General features: G+C 43.5%; 1 protein-coding gene across 1 annotated transcript in view; it reads left to right on the plus strand.

The window, feature by feature from the left end:
- Positions 1-25091, plus strand: part of DRP2 (dystrophin related protein 2) — a 633012-nt gene that overhangs the window by 495979 nt on the left and 111942 nt on the right. Inside the window, exons 14-16 of the mRNA XM_069213379.1 lie at positions 9149-9315; positions 10789-10900; positions 17259-17395. Coding sequence (XP_069069480.1) covers positions 9149-9315; positions 10789-10900; positions 17259-17395 — 416 coding nt within the window. The remainder of the gene's footprint in view (positions 1-9148; positions 9316-10788; positions 10901-17258; positions 17396-25091) is intronic.

Genomic DNA, 25091 nt, shown 5'->3' on the forward strand with positions numbered 1-25091 from the left:
CTGGAAACCTGTGTAGCGGACTCCACCAACACTCCTGATGCACCAAGTTTGAACTGTTTGACACCAACCGCATCACCGAGAGAGCATGCAGGACTGACCAACAGTGCGTGAGTGGACACAGACCTAACCAACCAAATGTTAAAGGATCCGGACTCCATCTCCCCAGTGTTCATACCAGCAGCAGCTGGTTAAACCATGGATTCGTGCAGAGATGCCCGCGTGCTCCCAGCTGCACCTGTCCACTCTGGTCTTGCGGACCGTCTCTCGAGGCTGAGAGACTTAGTTGGTGCTTTGTGTGTTTTTGTTTTTTCTTACAGGTTGGACTCTTTTTATTTTAAAAAATGTTTGGGAGGAATGTAGTGTCCTTCTGGACACATTCTAGTGTTTGTCACACCAGCCACTCCCCGAGGGCTGGACCTTAACAGCCACCCCACACACATCCACCACAGATGTCACCAGTCAAGTGACCCTGCACATGAAACAGCCCAAGTGCAGGTACTCGTGCCTAGTTGAGTACCATTACCACCCTTGTCCATGTCATAATTTGCCCTGCATGTGGGCCCAGGGCCCATGACCTAACAAGTTATACGAACAGCTCAATGTTTCACCTGTGCCAAAGGCATCTTCAAACACTTTTAAACACATCTCTTTCTCAGTGCTTAATATTTTGTAAAAATAAAAGACCCAGGGCCCTTGTCAGGAGGCCACTGCAGCTTGCACCAAACATTGCCCCGTGCCAGCACTGCAAATGTTGCTGTGACAGCCATTATTAAACACTTTTAGTGTATTTTGAATTAATAAACACCTGTTGTTTAGTTCATCTTTACATTAGACAAACAGCCCCACCATGTGGCAGTCTGTCAAAAGTGCTGGGGTTGATGATTACATTTCTGGTGCTGAGCACTGGAAACCACCAGCTCAAATTAAGCGCTGCTCTTTTTATAAATTGCAGACTAGATGTATCATCTGGCTGGGTCACAGTGCAGCAACTGCAGTTCAACCTGGTCAGGTTTTGTACTGTTCGCGATCTTCATGACCTGCAACACCATATGTATGGCTGCAAATGCAGGACTAGAAGCCTATAGGGACAGGCACCTTACAAAGTACTTATGTTGTAATTCCCATTCATAATAGGGACATGGGTTTCTCTGCCAAAATATAAGGCACATTATGAAAGGAATTTCTATAGCACTGCTGCCTACTCTCTCCAGGTGCTGTCACTCACGCACTAGCAGCTATCCACTGTGGACGACATTTACTCAGCGAATGGCTACTGACTGCCTTTGGCATACCTGACAAATATTTATTATTCCTTCCCTCCTGTTCATGGTTTCTCAACTTCTTGGAAACCTTGTGTATTACCACGCTATCTATGCTGTCCCCATAAACCGAAGTCCCCCTTTGATCTTTTTACTTTCTCTTCATCCATGGCACAAAAAATAGTACTCACAGTCTGCTCATTTGATCTAATGCTGCAGAGCCATATTGATCCTTTCTTCTTAACAGTCCTCTCCTCTCTTAAAGAACAAGTTCCTTCTTTACGTGTTGGTCTCGCCAGTGTGTGTGTTTCATCTCCTTGCCACTAGACTGGCTGTAACAGTGCAGCAGCACCCTTGGCTTGTGATGGATGACATTGAGCTTAGGCTCGGCTGCGGTGTTGGCTTGCGTTTGGAGACAACTGTCTCTTTTGGTGACTACGGGTACCTTCAAATATGCTTCTCCCTACTGATTTTCTCGTTTCTCTGTTCTAACCAAAGTTCACTAGTATTTCGAATGTTCACTAAATAGTTTAAATCCTCGTAATGCAAGCAGTGTGAGAGAGTACCCCGATGGTCTCTCCCAATTATTCATTGTTTTTAAGCATTTGCCCGGCTCTCATGTGAGCCAACGTGGTGGTAAATCTAGGTTATTTTGGTGACAGTTTTTCCAAACCCTCTAATTGATCCCTCTCCCTGTTGTAGCCAAATGTCTCACCCTAACCAACGCTTTTGTTGTAACAGACCCCAAACATTATTTCCTCTAATTGCAAAAAGGGGTAGAGTTGTGTTCTTGTTTCTTTACAGGTATAATGCAAATATACCATTCCAGACCCATTCAGCATCTCAGGAGATCGAACTTTCGATGAACGGACAAGTTTAAAATTGTCTTTATAAAGGTCAATGACTCACTATGCATTAGTGAGCTATACAGGGGAAACATTCACAGTTAAACAATCATAAAGAAGCTGAATAACGAACATTTCCAAGATGTTTTGCAGGCATGTTACTTGAATGAGTGACTTGTAAGATCACAATTGCACCAAGGAAACTTCAGTAACTTTAATACAATTCTTCCCTTTGAGCTGTCAATGAACTAAGAAAATAGAAGTTAAAAGTGATCATTCTGTAAGGTGAAAAGTCGCTTCCCTTTTTACATCTTATGTCAGCTACAAAAACGGATTATTCAAACTACGCAGGACTTGTTTTCTAACATGATTTGCAAGTCCCGAAATCAACATAGGGAGATTTTTAATATTATATAGGATCTTTCATCAAAAGATAGGGTCAGTAAAACAGTGATTACCTCGCAATCTCATTGTAATAACTAAAATAAGTTCTTTATAGTCAAAATATGTCTCATTAGAGAGTCTGTCATAGCAAGCCAAAAAAAACAACTATACAGACATGGCCGAAGTGATCGAGGTTTAGACTGTATGAGACAATTTTCCTCCTTTAAGAGGAGATATGCAAATAAGGCTGATGGCCTAAGTAGAATCAGGGTCACCAAATGTTCTTTGTCCTCTTAGACTTACGAATATGTTAGCTCCTCTTTTATCGGAGCCACTCACCTTGTTCCTCAAGAAATATTTAGTAAAATAGGTGAACTCGGAAATTCCTCTTGACTAACTTCCAAACTGAAGCAGATGCCTAACATATTTGGTTTCTTCAGATGTTCCTCTGAGATATATATCTCTGCTCTTGTATTACTTCCATTACTGCACCATCAGCAGCTCGTAGATGTTATGGGGTCATATTGAACCGCAGCATATAAAATGTCTGCTGGCTAGGTTCCCAGACATGTTTTCCTTTCTACTGGTTTACAACAATTGTGAACATTACTGGAAGATGCACTCCATACCACAGACTTCCTAATAATTTTACAAATGGTTTCAGCAGGTAAATGCTGCCAGAGTGAGGATATGATAATGATGGACAGTAGTAATGTAACAGCCAGTTATTTTCTAAAATCAATGGGCATTATCTAAATGAGACAGTAATGCCTGCCAGTAATGCTCTTACCACTAAAGTCATTATTGCAGAATGTAGGACTGGATATATAACAAGGCCCTAGACGGATCTACTGCACCTCATTGAAAATAGTACATAGTTGCTGAGATTTCGTCAATGTATTTCCCCTGGGCTGAATGAGGAATGAAACTTTCAAAAGTAAACTCACCAAAAAAGTTCGAGTACCATTGAAATACCTTCCCAAATTCATGCACTGACCGGCTGTCTTTAGATGCTGCCCTGGATTTATGATCTTTGGCAGAGCTTGTGGGGCCTCATAGCCCGAAGAACTCTTTAAACTGCGCATCTGGTGTTCCTATTTCAGCCTGAGGAAAGACCCTAATCGTTCTCCACACCCTGTAGTCTCTAGTACAGGTAGGCAGAATGTTTCGTTCTGCCCGCTTATTCGGATGAGTTTGGCAACTGCACATTACTTTAGTAGTGCGGATTTCAAGTCAAAGTCCGCCAACCACCGAGTGGCTGAATTGTTTTCCATGAGGCTCCAGAAATGCAAGTGAGATTTGGCATACGTTAGTGCCATTTGTTCTAAAATGTGTGGGGTTGGGCGGTCTCTAGCAGTCGTGGTCGGAGTGCTGCTTCTGGAGTAGATTTGCTGCTGCTCGAGTAGATTTTCTACTCAGGTGGCAGCAAAATTGCCTTAAATGGCTGTAAACTCTTGCACATTGCATAGTGCCATTAACACTGATTTGTCAGTGCTGCTCGTGCTATTGGCACTAAATTGGAGTGTGAACAGCGCAACAGGCATATTTCTATGCGTGGGAAGAACTCCGCTGAATCTCACAGAGTTTTTGTGTAATCCTGTGGAATTCTGTGCAGTGAAACTCCACAAGTTCCACCCACCTCTAGTCTCAGGGAATAGCTTCTGTTGGCCCCTCTGCTCAAGCCCTGGTTGGTGTCAGTTTATCCAATTCTGTGTGTTGCCTTGTTGGCACTCAGAATGTACCTGTGTAAATTATGGCCAGAAGCTTGAGACAGCTGAGGGACACTTAGAGTTCATGAAATAGCCATAAATGAAACAGTCATCACTGCCTTAGCTCTTTGTGAACATTAGAAAAAATGCTTTTAGTAAATGCCTTGTAAACACTACTTGTGCACCTCTCATTAAGGTTATATGTAGCTGAATTTTAACATTTATGTTAGTATGTGAGTAGACCTTGCAAGACTGAAGATGTGTGCCACCCACAGAGGATACTCACACCCTCACTACATCCTTTGTTCGTCTTTGTGTGGGAATCCTATATGGAAACAAACATATTTTCATGATACATTACCCCCTTGAAAATGTACCTGGGCTTCTCCACAGGCATTTCATTCTGAGCCAAGGACTTTCCCAACCACCTCTGTAAAGAGGGAAATTCTGATTCAGCCTCAGTTGGTGGATGTTTGAACTGTATGGTTGCACTGAACCCTTACTGGGAGTGGGCATCTGCCTAATTCACTGGTTTTCCGAATATAAGCTGGGTCTAAGCATGGACGTTCTGCTGGTGTTGTGTGGGATGTCCCTGTCGCTGCTACTGCCCTTGTTGCATGGAAGCCCCCAAGCAACAGAGGAGACCAGAAGCACCTGGAAGGTCTTTTTATTTTATTTGTCATTTTATCCCTCACGAGAGGCTGGAGGTGGGATGACGTACAAAACAAATTTGATGACTACAGATGTTGGTAAACAACTGTTGAAGCTCCTCCAGTCTCTCAGCAAAGATGAACGTGGCCTACTAATAGATCCACTGCAACATGTAAAGTTGAGATAAGTAGCTTCTCTGCCTGGCAAGTAGTCTTCTCACTGCACTGACTTTTGTTGTTTTATTTTCACTGATCCTACTATAAGTGGAGGCCCAACTCCTGGCTGGCAAGCCAGTTAGAACATAGTGACCCTTTTGATAAATTGCGAGTCCTTTTGAACCTGGGTTTGCATAGTTTTTTTTCACCATAAGCTTAGAAGTCGGTGTGCCTCCCTGGTTGCCAAAAACACACAACCACACGCTCTAACAAGCTGCTTCCTTTCTTTGCAGGTGCAGTAGGTACTGTGATTGTATTGCCATTGTGTTTGCCTTGTTATTTACTGTTTTAAATATTCATGAATCTCTATGGCCGTGGTCCTTAATAATGAACTATACAGAATAACCCATTTTTGGAAGTAATATTGTGATCCAACATTTTGATACAGTATCTTTCCATTGTCTGCAAACAGCATTCTGAACCTTACATTTCTAGACTCCAAGTCCAGGTTCTATATCTCTGCATTTCATGTGTACTCCATGCTTTGCTAACATCAGGTATTTATGAACTTTATACATTTTGCATAGCCTTATCTTTGGTTTTACTAATGTGTTTTTTCACTAAGTATCATGAATTTTCATAGTTTGTATCTTTCTTTGTGTAATTTCGCAATTTCAAACTTACACTTTATACTAGAAATACATTTGCATGTATACTAAGATAATATTAAACTCTTGTATTATCACACAACTCTGGCTGGACCGTCACATCGATATTACAATGATGATACTTGTGTTGCACTGTACCCAGACACAGCCTGCACCACCATCTTTGACAAGGCCTTGATTGCTTGTAAACATGTACTCAGAGAGTGAAAGGGGCTAGTGAGGTCAACTTTCCCATTCAGGGCTTGTACATGGAAACTGGTTATTCAGAACCCTCAGACTTCTCCCTTTTGGAGTGCTTGTTTGCCCCTGTGTGCCTTTGCATATTGGATAAATACTCTTCCCTCACTGTAGTTAGTATTAATATTATTTAAAGTTTTTACATGGCTTAGTAAAACCGCTGAGGTACTAGAGGGCTTAACAGTCTTAAATAGTTATTTTACCAGGGGAAACATAACATGGCAGAGAGATGCACTACAGCAGAATAGAAGAGCCTTGTTGATAGGTGAGGTAAGAGCAGTTTTGTATTAAAAGCTTTGGGTTTAGTTTTATCTGAATACTACACTTTAGGAAGCGAAGGCTGGCGCCATGCATAATGGATGTTCTCTGAAGAGGTCCACTGGCCACCCCACGCAATTGGCTGTGTCTGGACCTGGGGATGCTTTTACCAACTTTTGGAGAAGTGAAGGAGGTTCCAGACTGGGGGCACTCATCTCAGTGCAACTAAGGAACAGACTGATGTTTCCTTGGGCTCCGGAATGACTGGAGGCAGATCATTCCTTTCCTTTCTCTGCACTCCATGGAGCGGTGATGCCCAGAGTGAATACTGTTGAGTAGCGCAACAGCCTACATTGATATAATACTTGGAGGTGTCAGGTGAGTGTGGTAATAACTCCTGAGGTGTCCTTCCTCTTGAACTGAGTGAGGCCTGCCTGCCAGGATCTTGCCTCTTTGCATAGTTGCTTGGATTCAGCTAAATAGCAATTCTGAAACATCAAGGCAATATTCAATACAAGCCTTGGCTAGGGCCATGAACTGTGGCTCCTGAGACTCATTTAGAAAAAATGGAACAGGAAGACTTGATTGGTTCACTTCAGAAGTTCATTCCTGGTCTGCTGACCTTCGAACTGGTTGAGTCTCTGAACTTTCAATGGCTTATCATGTCCAGTCCTGCAATCGCCACCCCACCGACAAACCTTGGCTGATAATGGTGTGCCAGGTATTTCACCAACATGCATGTTCAGTGATGATAGTTACTGAGAAGAGGGGCCTAACAGTCCGAAGGTCACATAATGCACATCGACATTGATTATTCCTTTAATATAAATGTTAAATGGAAAATCTATTGGGTCTTCAGCAAAGGGGTTCTGATTAGGGATGGGTAAAGAATTCTGCTCTGCCAATGGAGTTTGCAGAGTTTTCCCCACTCCGCACTCTGTGCGTCGTTCCGAAACACTCCACGAAGTGATGCAGAGTTTTTTCTCTCGCTCTTGCTCGCCAACGTTAAGTTGGCGAGCACAAGCAAGCTAAATTGCAAATTTGGCAAGCGGGAGTGAGTTTTCTGAATGCAAGCAGTCATGGTAGACTGTGACCGCTCACAATGAAAAAGCTGCTGCCCTCGTTGAGGAAGCTGCCGCTCAAGTAGAAAATCTACTCAAGTGGCAGAAAGAAGTTAGCGCCCTCTGGCGCACTGCGTGATGCCGTTCATGCTGATTTTACAGCACAGGAAAATTCAGTGCAAACAGCGCAGCTTACCCAGACTGCTCTGCTCGCGGAACTCCACAAAGCACAGCAATAGTTTTTCGGCACTTCGCAGAGTTCCTCGTAGCAGAACTCTGCTAACTCGGCCCAAGCCTAGTTCTGATCCGGATGGTCTAAATCAGCTCACAGAGACCTTGACTTGAGACAGAGACAAATAGGCTCCCTAGAAGCACTCACCAATCTCTGCTGATTGCCAAGAAGGACCTCCACCGAAGGCTCTATGGTGTCCTTTGTGCTGTTCATTGGTAGTGGCATGTCCTGTCTTGCTGCTGACTGATACTTGATGACTTTTGGTGTTGGAGTGTACTACCTTGTCTTGTTGTTCTGCTATTTGCATGTAAAAGCTTTGGGGAAACTTGTGTACATGTGGAGATCAACCATATTTTTAGATTTCCAGGCAGTACATCAGAGGCTTTTAGAATTGTAAAAAATGCACAGATCAACACAAACATTCCTGATTTTTCATAAATAGGAGCTTTAACCCAGTAGACCATACGTTCTTGATAGACTAGATTACCAAATTATTGAATAAAGACACAAAATGGATGCAAAATTATGTGCTTTGGTGTTCATGTTGAGCAAACAAAGAAAATGATGGTCTAACAAATCAAGAAACATACACACATATAAAAGTAAATTATGGTGATTGTTTAACACCGAAGATATTACCGGGCCACATAACAAATGTCGCTGCAATACCTTATGTGTAAAGATTTGTTTCATGACATAGTGGTAATGTTTTTTCTTTATACTCATAAGTGACGGGGTTTGACAAGGGTCTAACCTTTGTCTTTTATATTTTCATTATTGTTGTTATTGTATTTGTGCTCATCTGCTCTAGTCTTTACATTTTGTCATGCTATACTAGTGTGCCACATAGTGGAAAATATCATCAAATGCATTTAGCTGTCCAGCTTAATGCCCCTTAATCCACACGTTCATACAAGGTGAGAATCGATCTGACCAGCCTGAAATTTGCCATTTCCAGTTAAATCACAGGTATCGAATTCTTGCCTCAACCTAAATTCAATTTGTAATGTATATTTAAAATTGGTGATTCTTATCCTAATAGAAGCTAGACTTTAGTTTGTGAAAACGTGCATAATTCAAACGATAAAATAGTTCTGTTGTAAATAATTTGAGGGCTGTGGCTAAGCTTACAGAATATTTTCTTATAAAAAATGTAACACTTATTGGTAGTTTACAGATTCAAACAAATCCATAGTTACAATGCAGACGATTTACCTTCTGCATGAATTCCACATCATATAAACATACATGATTAAAACTGCAATTAGATTTACACCCAATTATGTTATGGAATATTCTTATCTTTATACAATTAAAGGTGAAGCGGGCCATTTTGTTTCTAGCAACACTGATATTGCAGGGACACAAAACATACTATTCAGAAAGGAATACAAAACATACTATTTCGGATGTTGCCATTCTTCATTTCCTTTAGACATAGATCATCCTGAGGTTAATGAGTTTAGAGAGCTGTACTATTCATGTCTATGTCTTCAAGTAATGTACTATTTGTGCATGCCCATTGTTAATTATCCTTGGTGTTGCAAACATATGTTTCTTTATATAGTAAATTAATAGGCTTAAAATACAGTTGTCCATCCTGAATCACAGTAGATGCATGGAACATTAGGACCTGTGTTTAAGCACATTTTATGGTACAGCATTCTTTCTCCTTTCCTGTTCCCCCAGAGCGATGGAAAAGGCACAATTGAGGCCTCCCAGTTTCTGGAGTGGGTGAGCCTGGAGCCACAGTCCATGGTCTGGATGGCTGTCCTTCACAGAGTGACCATTGCTGAACAGGTGAAGCACCAGACCAAGTGCTCTGTTTGCAAACAGTGCCCTATCAAAGGCTTCAGGTATTGTGATTCACTTCAGAACACACTGTTTCTCTTCATATCTGTCAACTGTATGGTCCCTCTCCAAACTATAAAACTGAATAATCGCTGCATGAATTAGGACTATTCATGGGACTATACATAATACACTATAATATTGTGGCACATCCGAGGAGCTCCGCTATACCTGACAATATCTCAGTTTTCTCTTTTATAAAACCATGAGAGTTCTAGCAGATGGTCTTCCAGCATAGAATGAATGATTAAACAAACCAAAGAAGCATTTCTAAAGTATTAGTTCCCAGATCACCCAGTCTCAAGGCTCACATATTTATGTCTTACACATATGGTAATGCGTCCAGAATATAATTGCAGTTCTCCCCCCTTTCTAGGCTCCACACACAGCCATATTATGTTAGTAGAACTTTCCAAAGATCTTGACTCTGAAGGAGTAGTGCTTTGATCTTCCCTGTTACAGCAAGAATACAGCTTGTGAAGGGGTTTCACATAAGCGAGCCTGTGGCCCCAAGGAAGCGTGACAGAGACACACAAAAGGAAACAGAAGTTAGCTTGCAGTGAAACATTTCGCCAAAAGTGCAATTATCCATGTAACCGGCAAAAGTACAATTATCCATCTAACCGGTAAAAGTGCAAATAGCCATGTAACTGGGTCGATGTCATGCAAAGCGAATGACTACTGCCCAGCGAGATTGCGCTGCCTGTGAAATAAAGAAAAAAGTAATCCAGAAACCATACGGAAAACATGGAGCCTCGTATGTTTTCAGTAGTTGGTCGGTGCTCTCGAGGAGGGCTAAACACCATAAACGGCATGACGTATGCATGCCTTTCACTAATGAAATGAAGCGAATTGGAAAAGGCAAGCCCATTAACCAACCAAACCGATAGGCGTGGTTAAAAGCCCCCAGAGAGATTACACCAGGGACAGAGCGCTTTGCGCTCGACCCTAAAAAGGAATGACCCTGGCAATGCTTATTCAAGGTTTTCTCTGGTTTTATGTGTATTTAGCTACCCATTTTAATATCCCTTAATCAGTACAAGGTGAGAATCGATCTGACCAGCCTGAGATTTGCCTTTTCAGATTTTTAGATTTCCATGCAACTTGAACTTTGGCTGTTTTTGTATGCACAAGTTTATGAAAGTTTAAGATACATTTCAACATTGTTTGGCATCATAAGGGCTTGAAAATGCTGAAAGTGAGAAGAAAATATACAATTGTTCCAAACAGAGGGGCCTCAATATAATTCTTGTCAATGGCCCCAAAAATCATTAAAATGACTGTATCCAAGGATGTTTCTTCTAGGTTAAATGGTGTACTATTTTGTTCCATGTTATAAGTCATTTGTTTTCTTGTTTTTTTCTTCTTATTAAGTATTTTGCATGTTGTATCCATTTGCTTGTGGTAAATTGATAGCACAAACGTAAATCAATACATTCATCGATTTTATGCTGCCTTATGCCGTTTTATTTCCTCAGATACCGAAGCCTGAAGCAGTTTAATGTGGACATCTGCCAGACTTGTTTCCTGACAGGAAGAGCCAGCAAAGGAAACAAGTTGCATTATCCAATCATGGAGTACTACACTCCGGTGAGTTAGAATTTATGAACCTTGATTTCCATGCAAAGCACACAACTGTCTCTCAACATATGTACTCATTAGTTCCTTGTGAATAACATCTAATCAGTCAACAAATCCTTACAGTGCTCACAAAAAATGATCGGAGTAATTCTGGAAGCCAAAACAAAGTAATGAGGGAAAACTATTATTTATGAAACGCCTGTTGAGACACATCCTGAGTTTTCTATCGATAGGCTCTGGAATGGATGATTAGGAGAAAAAAAAGGAACATGTTAAAGAAGATTATATTGGCTTTTAATCACAATTTAAATTAACTTATTCTTGGTGTGACACTGATTTGAGGAACAGTGAATTGCAGTCAAAAATGTTGCTTCATCGCCTGGAGTTCTGATGTAACTTTTTGAGAGAAAACAGTTTGTCTTCATGATTTTATCATGGAAAGTATTAAAAATTGTCCAGAAAACCAAAATGAGTTTACATTTTTTCTAAAGCCATGAATATCATTCTCATCCTTCAAAAACGGTTTGCATCTCTGAGTGAAATACATACTTCTTACAGCAACAAATTGTCTGTTGATTCCACTGTGTTCTATTGTAGCTTCACCACAAACTCCGAATGAAAATCTTAAGTGCTATTAGTCAGTATTAGTGACATAGACAAGGCACATCTGAACTCCATGTTGCTGGAACTAAGGCTGTGCAGTTTGCAGCCTTTGCTACAAAGCAGGCGTTAGAAAACTGTTAGACCTGACATCCTTGGCTTGGTCTTCACCCAAACAATTTGCCTTCACTCCTCCTGCCTTGAGGAATTCATTTTTGTTGGCATTTCAACTGTGTACCTTACCACTAACTGGTGCTAATGGGCTTGTGCTTTCTCCTTCAAAGATGGTAAAGTTGTCTTACACCTAATTTGTACACTTAATTTAGCTTTAAGTCCCTAGTAAATGGTACTACATGTACCCAGGGCCTATAAGTTAACTGCTAGTAGTGGGTTTGTGTCTCACTTAAAAATGCTCCTAGAGGAATTGCTTAGCTATAGTATGTGTACATATGATCCAGTCTTCAATTAATGAATAAGACAACTCTTTACTGTTAAAATCCAATATATTACTCAATAGGATTTAGGAAGTTCAAAAAAATGTATAACAAATCCAACAAATGTCCATCTCATAAACAACAACACTGTATATAAGCCCCCTAGATCACAAGATTGGATCCCAACAGAAGATCCAGGAAGGGGATATAACCGTCCTCAGGACACAGTCCTGCACAATAATTGCCTGGTTTTCAGTCCCAGTTCAAGCAATAACATGGACTTTCAATTCAGCTTGTCAAATGAGAAGGTAATGTCCGTCAGACCATCATCAGGACTCAGTGTTGTTAAATAATACAACAGGTTGCAAACATAGACTCTGTAGCAACACACAAGGGGACTTTAACCTTCTAAATATGGGACCGCTAGCGTCTGTCGCCATCCGCATCTGCTCAACACATGCGAGTCAGAATCAAAAGTGGGTTTGCAACACTCATTGTGCCACCCACTAAAGTTGCCTTTTAAAACATGTCTCAGGCCTTCCTCTGCAGCCTGTAGTGTAGGTTTAAACTGCCATTTCAACCTGGCCAAATAAACCTTTTGCCAGGCCTAAAGCTGCCTTTGTAGTACTTGTAATTCACTGCTAATGTAGGCCCTAAAAGCTATGGTGCAGGGAGCATTGTATTTAAAAGGTAAGCCATGTGTACTTAAGTTTTATATGTCCTGGCAGTGAAAAACTCCTAAAGTAGTTTTCCACTGAATGGCCTGTCTCTCCCATTGACTACTACTGGGTTACCTCATTACATTTAATAAGTGATATCTTTAGATTGAGATCAGGTTGAAATATACTGTTTACACTCCAAATAATGGTATTTGAAATCCTTTTTAATGATAACGTTGGATTTTCAATCACAAATATGAAAATGCCACTTTTAGAAAGTTACTAAAGAAAAAACAAAACTAAATGAATACATTTTGATTGAATTTTTGTTCAAACCAATCTAGTGATGATTTTGTATGGTTGCCGTGAAAGTTGAGGATTACACAACACCCATAGGGAAATTTAGTTTTTTTCTTTTGTTATTGTCTTGTCCTGGTCCCAGGGTGATTGAGCTGCCCATTTTTCTTAAAGCAATTTTAGAACATTTTCTGCTAACCATTTGCCCCTTCTGCCAGTGTCCTGGGTCACATGACTGTGAATGACTGTGCTGTTGGAGTTTGCGTAATGCTTCCAGGCAGTAACACAACATATGGACAAGATCGACTATCCTGGAAGGATGTCTGGAGAGTGCGGTAGCCAGCTCCACTTACATTTCAAAGAGGTTTGCCTCCTGCACACACAAAGGAATCAGACATTAGACCTGCCCTTTCTTTTGTCACCCCAGTTTGAAGCCTTGACAGGGGAAGAGGAAGGACTTTCCAGACCGAGGCTTGACCATGACAATTCCATTCTCTATCATATTCCAAACATTCACCTCATGATCCTCAAAGCTAAATGTCACGGTCTGCTTGCCTCTTTTCTGGAACACACTGATTTAACTATATTACTCCTGTGCTACTAAACTTGGGATGATATTCATTAACAGACAGATTTGTCTTCAAATGTGCTTGCTTAACACACAAACAAATACACTCTGATCACTTCCACTCCCTGTTAAAGAAATCTAAAATCTCAGGAGGATGTTATCAGCTTGGCAGCTCAAGCCCTGTATTCCTTGAGACTGATATCATTAATAAAACATCTGCTCTGAATGATCATTTGCAGTGTATGCTCTCAGAGTGTGAAATATCATTCGTCCACTGTTTACACCATTTCATCAAAACTGTCCTTTAAACAAGAGCTGAAACAATTGCTCAATTTAACTCTGTCCTTCTTCTCAATATGAAGCAGAGTATTATTCACTGTTGTTGAAAAATGGCCCTTTCTGCAGGGTTATCCCCAAACTTTTTGCCCTCCTCCTCCTATTTTTGCTGAATTTGTTTTTGTTGACCTTAGGATTTTGAGCACTTTACCATTGCTAACCAGTGCTAAGGTGCATGTGCTCTCTCCTCTAAACATGGTAGTATTAGCTTATCCCCAATTAGCATATTTAATTTACTTATAAGTCCCTAGTAAAGTGCACTACATGTGCCTAGGGCCTGTAAATTAAATTCTACTAGTGGGCTTACAGCACTGATTGTGCCACCCACTTACATAGCCCTGTAAACATGCCTCAGGCCTGCCATTGCAGAGTCTGTGTGTGCAGTGTAAGCTGCCGTTTCGACCGGGCAAAATCAACCTATTGCCAGGCTCATTCCTTCCTTTTTAATACATATAAGTTACCCCGAATAGCCCAGAGAGTAGGGTGCACTGTATTTAAAAAGTAGGACATGTACTTTTTAGTTTTACATGTCCTGGTAGTGGAAAACTCTTTTTTTTAAATGATCTTTTTATTGAATTTTAATCAGGTCAAAAAAGAGACAGTATACTCTCTTGTACAGTCCCCAAAACTAGAACCAGGCGTTTAGCTTCTTGGCATCATCAGTTACAATATTGACATTACTAATCAGTGACAGGAGTTAAAGCAAGAGAGAAAAAGGGATGAATAAAGTAACAAACTTAACAGAAGGGAAGGGGTGTCCACTTAGCAAAAAAAGCAGTTTCACAACATTATATCTAGATCCATGATTGCTTATGCAGTTGCCCACTGACAATGTAGTATTCCCTTCTTAAACAGAGTCACACAGATGGCCCTGGTCCAGCTGCATGGAGGCCGGAGGATCCACCTCCCCCGAGGCAGCGGCCGTGTCCTCCCCATCAGCCAGGGTACCGAGGTACTGCTCTATTGAGGTCCATATATCTTTGGGCCGAGATCTCGCCAGAATTAGCTCCCAGTACACAGACAGGTGTTCTTGGCAAAAGGTCGCATCACCAAGCCGTTTGGCTCTTTGCGGCATTGGGCATCTTCCCCAAAGGATTGCCATGCACTTCTTCACCAGAAGAAGAAGAGGAGCTGTCAACTTACGCATGTCCTGATGTATGTCTTTCACTAACCCAAGCAGTGAAACATCTGGTGAGTGCTCCAGAGAGTGTCTGATAATATTGACTAGTGTATCAAAAACTGTGATCCAGAAATTATGCACTCCCAGGCAATCCCACGTGAGATGTAAAAAGTCAGCATGAGGTGCTGAAAAGTGCCTGCACTGCCCATTATCAAGTAATCCTAGTTTATGCATTTTTTCAGGGGTGCGGTATAGGCAATGCAGAATTTTTAAATGTACTAGGCGTAACGTGTGATCTGGGTAGCGTGCACTGGATTGTGAGTAGCAACACTTCCACTGGTTATCCATGAAGGGGGTCGCCAGGTCAGCGTTCCAAGCCTACTGACTATTGGGCATTCATTTTGGCGCTGTCTCCTGGGCTTGTGAGTGTTTCTTCAAGTACCTGTAATGTGGGAGGAGACATAGGGAATGTATCTTGAATCCTCTGGGCTACAGAAGGGAGTTGACAGTATGTAAACTTATTGAGGACCATTGCTACAGGGCCCTGCAGGGTCGCTGTGGGTCAATGAAGTTGTCTTCTGGGTATAAGGCACCCTTGGACGTCAGCTGTATATAACGCAGCTTACCCCGGGTACTGGTTTCTTTGTTAAAGGTAAAAGAGGGGTGTCTGATAATTGGCAACTAAGGAGCAAATGGGCTGTTAAGTTTGGCTTGCCGCAGAAGTTCATCCCACGCCAGCACCATGCATGAAACTGTGTCGACCTGGGCCCTCAGCAGTGAAAAACTTAAATTTACTTTTCATTACTGCAAGCCCTGTCTCTCTCACAGGATAACATTGGGATTGCCTTATTACATTTTATAGGCATAATTTCCCAATGGAAGGGATAATTCCTTCAAGTTTGGTGTCTTTGGAATCAGATTTAAAATCCTAATTTATGGAGCTTTGTGCTTCTGTGTGCTATTTTTTCATAAAACTCTGAAAATCAATATCTTCAGTTCTACTATTTAGATTTTTGTCGTTATGGTCCTGTTTTATTTAATAAAATCTGCTCTATTTTTCAAACTCTGTTGTGGGCTCCTTTGTAGTGTGTTTTCACTGTTTTATTGTTTGAAATGTTGCACAGATACTTTACCCATTGCCTCCAAGATAAGACTGATTGCTCTGTGCAAGCTAACAGGGGTTAAGCACAGGTTAATTTTGTGTTTGCTTATGTCTTAGCCTGACAAGGATTGTGGTTGTTGCTTGACCAGAGCTAACACTTCAGTCAACCAACAACTCACATCTTAAAACTGCTAACTACTGTCACTGATAGGCGTAACGTACTGTTTAACTTTGTTGCTGTACTGTACTTATTCTCTGGTACTTATACTTGGTTGTGCCATGTCGGGAGATGCAAATCGACTAAGTACAGCATTTTGATTTATAACTGCCCTCACTATAACTTCTTGTCCTCATAACATAGCTTTGAACAGTGTTGCTTGCTTTCCACGTTGTTGTTTATATTGCATATTGCGTATGCCATGCTCATGTGACCGCTGCTTTTATTTTAGCTCCTATTCGTTGTTTAGATTTTGTTAATGCTAATGCTTCTGTGTGTACTTCATAGCATTATACCTAAAATGCTCGTACACTCTAGGACCTTATAGATGCTATACAAAGTCACTCAATTAATACAATGGATTTTCATGTGATCAAAAAAAGACAAACAACTTAAAGTAAAAATGCATGTTTACACAAAGTGTATTCATTTGCAGTTTTCCTACTAGTGGTGCAGCATGGGTACCATGGGACCCAATGCAAACAAGAAACGGACCCTCCTAGTTTGTTAGTAAAAGAACACCAAACCTAGGATGCACTCTGCCTGTCACGCTCCCAGGCCCTGGTGCAGCTGAACCGGTTACACTAATGATAATTATGCTTTTGCTTTCCATTATGCAGCCAAGTAAACTCTGTGAGGTTAGTACTGACAAGCATACACAGAGAAATCTACAACAGTCCAAATTTCCTCTGAACTATGGTTCAGGAGTTCTGACAATCTCCAAAGTTTTGGAAAACTATGCAAATCAAAGACAATTGTCTACAATGAAGTTTGCATTTTCTATGAATCAGGTAATTTAAGCTCAGTTTATGGGACCCTTCAGAATTATCACCGGCCATTTGAGTTTTTCTTTATGCTCTTTTTCTCATTTATTCAATCTACTTCCCTAAAATATTTTCAAATAACTAAAATAAGTAAATGTGACTCAGGAGCCTGTACACGTTTGCTGTTTCTGTTTGTTGCTGTTCTCCAGTGACATATTCCTGACATTGCAAGCTTCCTGTTTTGTTATCACTTTTCCTGTCTTTCTGCAGACCACTTCAACTGAGAACATGAGGGACTTCGCTACAACCCTTAAAAACAAGTTTCGCACCAAACAGTACTTCAGCAAGCACCCGCAGAGAGGATACTTACCAGTGCAATCTGTGCTGGAGGCGGACTTCATCGAAACGTGAGTATCTGACCTAGAGATGGGTCATTAATGCTTCCAGAAATTAAATGGGGTTGCACTTTATGTTCAAGAATAACCAGTCAAATATGACATCCATTCAAAACTAATACAGCCGAACACACTCACTGTCCCCAGAGAGAGTGTCTCCTGGCGCACAGACGTTCCTAAAGCTGAAGCACTGATTTTTGTTTCTCAAAACAAACATGTCTGTATTTCGGGTGACATGAATAAAGTTTAATTTGGTGAATACCTGTCCACAGCCGCTCAATTCTTGCCGGGTACTGGCCACTCCCTCAGGACACTATTTCTAATATGAACTTCTCTGTTAGTGGAAGGAAATAGTTTACTTTGGCAGATGGATGTTCTTGGTCTCTAGAGATGGTTCCAGGATAACATTCTTAGATACCACACCTTGACTACTAGTCGCACCCAACTCTTCACCCATCTCCTTTGCTTGCTTATCTCCACCATCATAGTTAACACAGAGGAAAAGGAGGACATTCAGGGGCTTAAGAAATAGGGATGGCTCTTACACATGGCTGACAGAATTGCAGGGATCTAGCTCAGCCTCAGGGGACCCTCCTTCTAGTAGAATGAGAGAGAGTGGTCGCTGCGAGGAGCAAGGGGTGCCTACCTTGCATCTGCTCCCCTTCGTATCTGCTAAGTAACTGCACATGAAGACCTTCCTTTGTGCAACTGCCTGGTATGTATTGAACGTCCAGCCGCCATTAAATATGCAGCATTCTGCTTCAGTTACGTAAGAAGGCTTACAGCCTTTAATATCACACTACCATTGTCTTTTGGACTCAATAAAATTAGTCTCTTGTCTTTCAAGTTTATTGAAGCATTAGGTTCCAGGAATCCTTTAAGAAAGCACCAACGTCCTTGATAATATTGAACATGGTGGTAACATCTCGCATTTCACCATAAACAAAATAACCTTATTGTAGAAATCCCAAATTTCACAGAATACTCTGGTACCAGCAAAGCACCAAGATGAGGCATCAAAATGATGAGTATTGCAATTCGGCGTTGAAGCTGAATCCTCTTCAATTATTATTAAGTTAGATAAAATTCTCCATAAAGTATAAATCCAAAAATGTTAATCAAACAGCACAGTAACTTTCATTGTAATAAACGCAATATTGTTGATTCATCTTACATTGCTAGTTCAAATAAAAACTTTCCGTACAACACCTGCGAGCAGTAAAATGATTAATGAAGTACAATTATTTAAAAGGAAATGGTATTGCTTGAATATTAACAGTGCATCATAATAGTAAATATAGAACCACCTTTTGATACAGGGGCGACGGTGGAAAGAACAAGGACACAAATTGAGCACATTAGGAAGCACAACGTTAAATTTGCTAGTGAGGGAAGAGCACATAGACATGAATATGGGATGAGATGGGATGAGGATGAATTGTGGGTAACGCCCTTCCCAAAGCAGATGCTGTGGGTAAATACTTTAGTTCATTATTTACAGGCAAATAAATGGTGATAGAGTAAAACATATGTAACACTAGGGATGTACAATAAGCACGGATGCTCTAATAGACCAAGGGTTAGCAAGGGAATTGTTTCATGAAGCATACTGCGGAGACTTTTAGGTGTACTTATTCTGGGTCCTGTGACCTGTGGGGTGGGACTACGTCCCCCAACAGGCCTTGCCACCTACCACTCAGCCCATGTGCCTGGAGGAAGGGCTGCAACCCGTGGCACTTCAGAAGCACGTTTCCCTACCTAGAGCGGGGGAGGCTTGTTCTGAGACCTGAGACCTGTGACCTTCTGGGGTGGGACTGCGTCCCCCAGCAGGCCTCGCCACATACCACTCAACCCATGTGCCTGGAGAAGGGGCTGCAATGCATCATGCTTTAAAAGCGCATATCTCTACCTGCGGCACTGGATGTGCCCAGGCTTGCACCCAGACGAAGACCAGGCCAAGAGTGGGCCCGTCTGTGTCTGTCAGAGCCCAGAAGAGATGGGCTTGGCCATCCCTCTTTCCTCGGGCAACGGAGGCTCCACTTTCATATCACCTGTAGCTGACAACAAATGAGTAAGAGAAAGGCCAGAAACATCACTGGCCTGACCAATGAGCACTGGACAGCGAGCTCAATTACAAATTATTTGAACACTGCAGTGAATGCTTATCAATTCTAAAATTGAGAGCGTGGAAGAAATGGCAGTGGAGACTAGGAGGGTCCTATTACTTACAACTAACAAAGAGCATGTAGGTAATTCTGTTACAGATACAGCTCCAGCCATAAGTGACCATCTTGCGGGGACACTAAGTGAACCTCAAAATGAGCCTGGCATTGAAACAACCAACTCATATGTATTCCAGGGGGACTTGGACATTACAGTGGCATCACAGGGGCAACAGCCCTGCTGGAAAATCCCTGATCAAGAATGTCACTGACTCGCCACCCACCAAAAGAAAGGCAAGTCACGCTTAACACGGGCACCAAAGATCACTACAGAAAATTCCCTGAGCATGTATGAATGGAGAATAGGAGGGACATTTAGACTATGATTCAGTTACACAGGGCCAAATCCTGCCCCCCTCGAATGCAAGTTTTCTCAGCCAGTGCCCTTGGTAGCAATAGTCAGAAACGGTATTTGCAAAACTGCTCAGCCTCGTTGTGACAGCCCTCCAGAGAATACACAAGACTCTGAAAGAACTATCTCCGTTAATTAAAACAAAGCTGCCCGATTAACCTACAGGTACGGAGTCCCAACACTGCCCCCCAGGACCTGTCTCACTGTTTACCAGGCATTGCCAAGCCGCTACGTAGGAAAAAGACTAATCATGCTGATCCACCCACTGAGATGCAGCCCGCCTCTGATGGGCCTACCTCCCACTCTAAATACGTATTTCTCTTCAGCCCAAATCGATGGATCAATATAGTAGCAGAGCATCAAAGGATGACCTTAGCTACAACCTCCTTTATCAGATGTAAATGTCAAGGCAGCAAGTTCTACTGGTCAGCCACTCCATAAGGCATCCAATGTTGAGGGCGGATTCCTGCATGATAATGTTCCAACATTCGACAGGCCTGTAAGATTTCTGCAACCCTCCAGCCAAGGCCTAGTGCCGTCAGGCGAAGCAGAGAATAGCCATTCCAGTCATTATATAAGCCTTCCCTTTGGAAAATTCCAGGGATAAACAATAAGTTAACTGACAACAACTGGATAAAATTGTTAGCTCAACATCAGATTGTCTGTTTTCAAGAGAAATGGGCCCTCGTTATGAACTTGGCGGTAATCACCGCCGACCGCCGTGGCTGCGGTGAACAGAAGACCGCCAGCGACGGCAGACTGCACACCGCCGAATAATGATGCCAAAAAGACAAACCTCCAAAAACCCTCCATCTTCCACCCACTGCCAGGGCCTACACCGGCAGAAAGGCAGTACATCCCACCCGCCACCGCCATGCAGACAAATCCTCCGCCCACCAAATAATGAAGCACAAATCTGCGTGGCGGATAGTGAATGCCAAACACATCACACAAGTCACACACACAAATACACAACCAAAACACACACAAACCCCAAACACCTTTACAAGCCACACCCACAGACACAACCACACAACAGCACCCTCACAATACACTCACAACACACTACCCACAACACACACCATGGCACCCCCTAAACACCACCGCTTCGCAGATGGGGAGGTAAGGACCATGGTGGACAAAATACTCAGGGTCGAGCCACAACATTTTGGAGCACAGGTGCAGCAGACACCCGTGGCCAGGAAGATGGAGCTATGGCAGACAATAGTCAACAAGGTCAACGCAGTGTGAAACCATCCACGCACAAGAGAGGACATCCGGAAGAGATGGAACGACCTGCGTGGGAAGGTTCGGTCAATGGCATCCAGGCACAACATCGCCGTACAAAAGACTGGTGGCTGTCCCCCACCTAGACCCCCGAATACACCGACTGGGAGGAGAAGGTCCTGGCTATCCTGCACCCAGAGGGCCTCACTGGACTTACTGGAGGACTGTACTCAGGTAAGTCAACTACAATACCTTAACATTCACCACACCCATAATGCATGTATCACCCCACCCCTCTCACTACCACCAAGACCCCATCCTCACCCAGTGCACATTACCCACATCCATCTACCCTGCAAGCCCAATATGCCACAAACAGACCTCCATCCAGCCCCCTGTGCACAGTGTCCTACTGTTGCATGTATTCCCAGTCGCACTACAGTACTCATAATGCACCTCCACCCCCCACATAAAATGCAAAGAAATGTACACGAAGGGACCTTGCATACCACGACAGGGGAATATAACCATCAAATAGGACAGAGCAGTGCAGCAAGTGCCGAAAACGTTATTGACACCCACATGTCCATTCCCCCACCCACAGGCACCAGCACCCATGCCACCCGGACGGAAACGCCAAGGAGTGCCTGCGCCCCACCTGAAGACAGAGGCCCCACTCAGGAGAGTGCAGAGGGATGTCTGGAAATTGAGGAATACCCTGGCCTATCACACAGTCCTGGACTGTCACCCTCCAGCAGCCCCTCCCAGGATACCACTGACACCCCTACCACCCAGCTACCATCATTAGCTCTGGCCAAACGACCCAACACCAGGTTCTCCCACATGTACAGAGGCCAGAGTCTTCATCCACTAACAGTCAGGATGACAAAGGGCCCAGTGCAAGTGGGACTGTCAGACCTGTGCAGGGGACACATGCACAGGGGGCTAGGGACAGTGGGAGGGCATCAATGGCCCAGGGGGGTGGCCAAAGTATGGATGCAGCAGCCCCAGGAGGTGATATTTGAGGCCCTGGGAGCATACCACCATACCTAGGACAGGATGGGCCAGATCATGGCCACCTTGGAGCAAAATCAGAGGCTGCAGGTACCACAACACCTGGAGGCCATGGAGCAATGGAAACAGCTCAGTGCCAGCATGGCCTCAATTGCCAGGGTGCTGCAGCACCAGTACCACAGCCAGCCTGAATCCTCCACCCACCTGCAAGCCCCACCACTAGCCGGGACACTGCCCTGCCCTCTACATCAGCTACTGGACTGGTGGCACTGCCAGAGGACACACAGGAAACCAGAGCCCCTACCCCTGCAGCCCAGCTCCAACTACGCAAACATGCCCTCAGACCCAGATATGCCACTGAAACACCAGCAAAGACCAAGCCCACCGCTAGGAAGTGACTCTGCCCTAAACAGTCTCCATGGTGTGCCACTGTGCTCCCTTGTTGACATGCCACTGCCATAACATCATCTCATGGCCTCATGGACCTAAACCCAGTGCTACCAACAGCTGAGCACATGTACCTGAGTATGGCTTGGCACCATGTGCCCCGTCCCTATCAATGTCCCACGAAATATGTATATTTTCCCTTTTAATAAATACACCAATGCACTCAAATCATATGTCCCTCGTCAATATGAGGGGATCCAACGGACTGTAGTGTCTGAAGTATGTCACACTGTACATAATATTGGGTTCCCTGGCACCTGCCACTTCAGTCATCAGTCAACAGTGTCAGTGACTATAGACCACATCTTCACCAATTACATGAGTCAGACTGAAACTAAGCAGTGAAGACATCACCATCATTGAACAGTACATTAGAGTCGCTGGAAGTAGAGGCGGATTACCTGGGTCCTGGAGTTGAGATCTCCCCCCTCTTCTTCCTCACCATACTCTCATCCCCTCTCTGAGGTTGCAGGGCTGGTTGGACAGCACCCTCCTCTTCCAGAAGGGGGATAGCTTTCTTCACAGCCAAGTTGTGCAGCATGCAGCAGGCCACCACTATCTTACACAACTTGTCAGGGACATAACACAGGGATCTCCCAGAGAGATGGGGGCAATGGAATCTAGCCTTCAGGAGACCCATAGTGCGCTCAATCACCCTCCTAGTACGTCCATGGGCCTCATTATAATTCCTCTCTGCATCTGTCCTGGGATTCCTCACAAGTGTCAGCAGCCATTGCAAGTTGGGGTAGCCTGAATCACCTGCAAAAGTGGGTGAAACAGGACCTTAATAAACTGACTTTACTTGCATATAGCCTGGCTGTCAGCTATGTACAGATCCAGTGTAATACACACTCACCTACGAGCCATCCTCATTCCCCTTGTAGATGTTCCATCATGTGTGGTACATTGCTGTTTCTCAGGACAAAGGAATCATGGACTGAGCATGGAAGCCTGGCCTTGACATGTGATATGTACTGGTCAGCAGTACACACCAATTGTACATTCATGGAGTGATAGTTCTTACGATTCCTGTACACCTCTTCACTCACTCTTGGGGGTATGAGAGCTATGTGGGTTCCATCTATGGCACCTATCACATGGGGATGTTAGCAAAGGCATAAAATCCAGATTTGGTGGCGGGAAGTTCAGAACTTTGGGGAAACTGGACATATGTTTGCAGGTGTTGGACAAATGCATCCAGGAATTTTGACAGGATGAGGCTGAACATTGGCTGTGAGACCCCTGCACCCATGCCCACTGTCACCTGAAATTAACCTGTAGCCAAAAAATGGAGTACAGATAGCACTAACACAGTTGTAGGGGTGGCACACTGATTACGATTTGCTGGTTTCAGTACAGGATCCATTAATGCACAGAGGTCATGGATAGTAGCTCTATTGAGTCTGTAGGTGACAATGATGTGACGTTCCTCCATAGTTTCCATATCAACTAGAGGTCTGTAAACAGATGGGGCACTCCCTCGCCACATGGGTCTGTACCTATGGGGGAGGAAAGAACACAGTCTGAGTGTCAACTTACACTTGCATCCCATGATGTCACTGTACCTTTGTAAGTGTGACACGTAGGTAACACACACAGACACAAAGTATGAAGTACACCGTCAGGCATATGTATGCGGAGTTAACTCTGTTAAAATGGCATCCCAATGTAGACACACTTCCAAAGATGGGTACATGTGAGGATCCTAGACTCATGTCAACAAGCGACTAAGGGTGGAGATTTTGAGGCCCTGGCTGAGGCCCCTGGCCAGGCTATGGTGAAGAGGTGGTAGTAAAATGGCAGCCTCCTGCCATCCAGGTATGAGAGAGTGGAAGTGACGTCATTCCGCTGGCGTTAGTCGTCATGGCGGAAGGCGGTGTTCACCGCCGTGCACACAATCATTGGATTACATGGTTGTCAGTGGGGAACCTGGGCCAATCATGGTCGTCGCCGGTGGTGACAGAGTACACCGCCACAATTCCCACGCCATTTCGTCAGACCCTTGACACTTGACTCCTGATTCCTGTGCAGGCTAGTACTCCACTGCATGTGCTGCTGTGTCCTGACTCTGGTCCCTGAGATGGCATGGGTTACAGGGGAACGGGCCCTGGCCTTCACCACGAAGGAGCTGGAGAAGCTGGTGGACAGGGTCCTACCCTTGTATGCCAAGTTGAATGGGCGACCAGAGGGGCAGGTGAGTTGGCATCTGTCATCCTTACATGTGTGTGATTGTGGCAGATGCCTGTATGCATGTGGGTTTGTTGTGTAACTGCCCAGCCATAGACTGTCTGGCATGTACTGTATGTGAGCTGATAACATGCCTTTCAACAATGGCCCTTCCATAGGGAACGACATGTCATCTGTATTCGGTGCACACATACTGACGTCTGTTTTTTTTGCTCTGAGTGTCCCATGCAGGTCAGCGCCCATCAAAAGAAAGGCCTGT

The sequence above is a fragment of the Pleurodeles waltl genome, chromosome 2_1 (assembly GCF_031143425.1).
Source record: "Pleurodeles waltl isolate 20211129_DDA chromosome 2_1, aPleWal1.hap1.20221129, whole genome shotgun sequence".
In the NCBI taxonomy this organism is placed as follows: Eukaryota; Metazoa; Chordata; class Amphibia; order Caudata; family Salamandridae; genus Pleurodeles; species Pleurodeles waltl.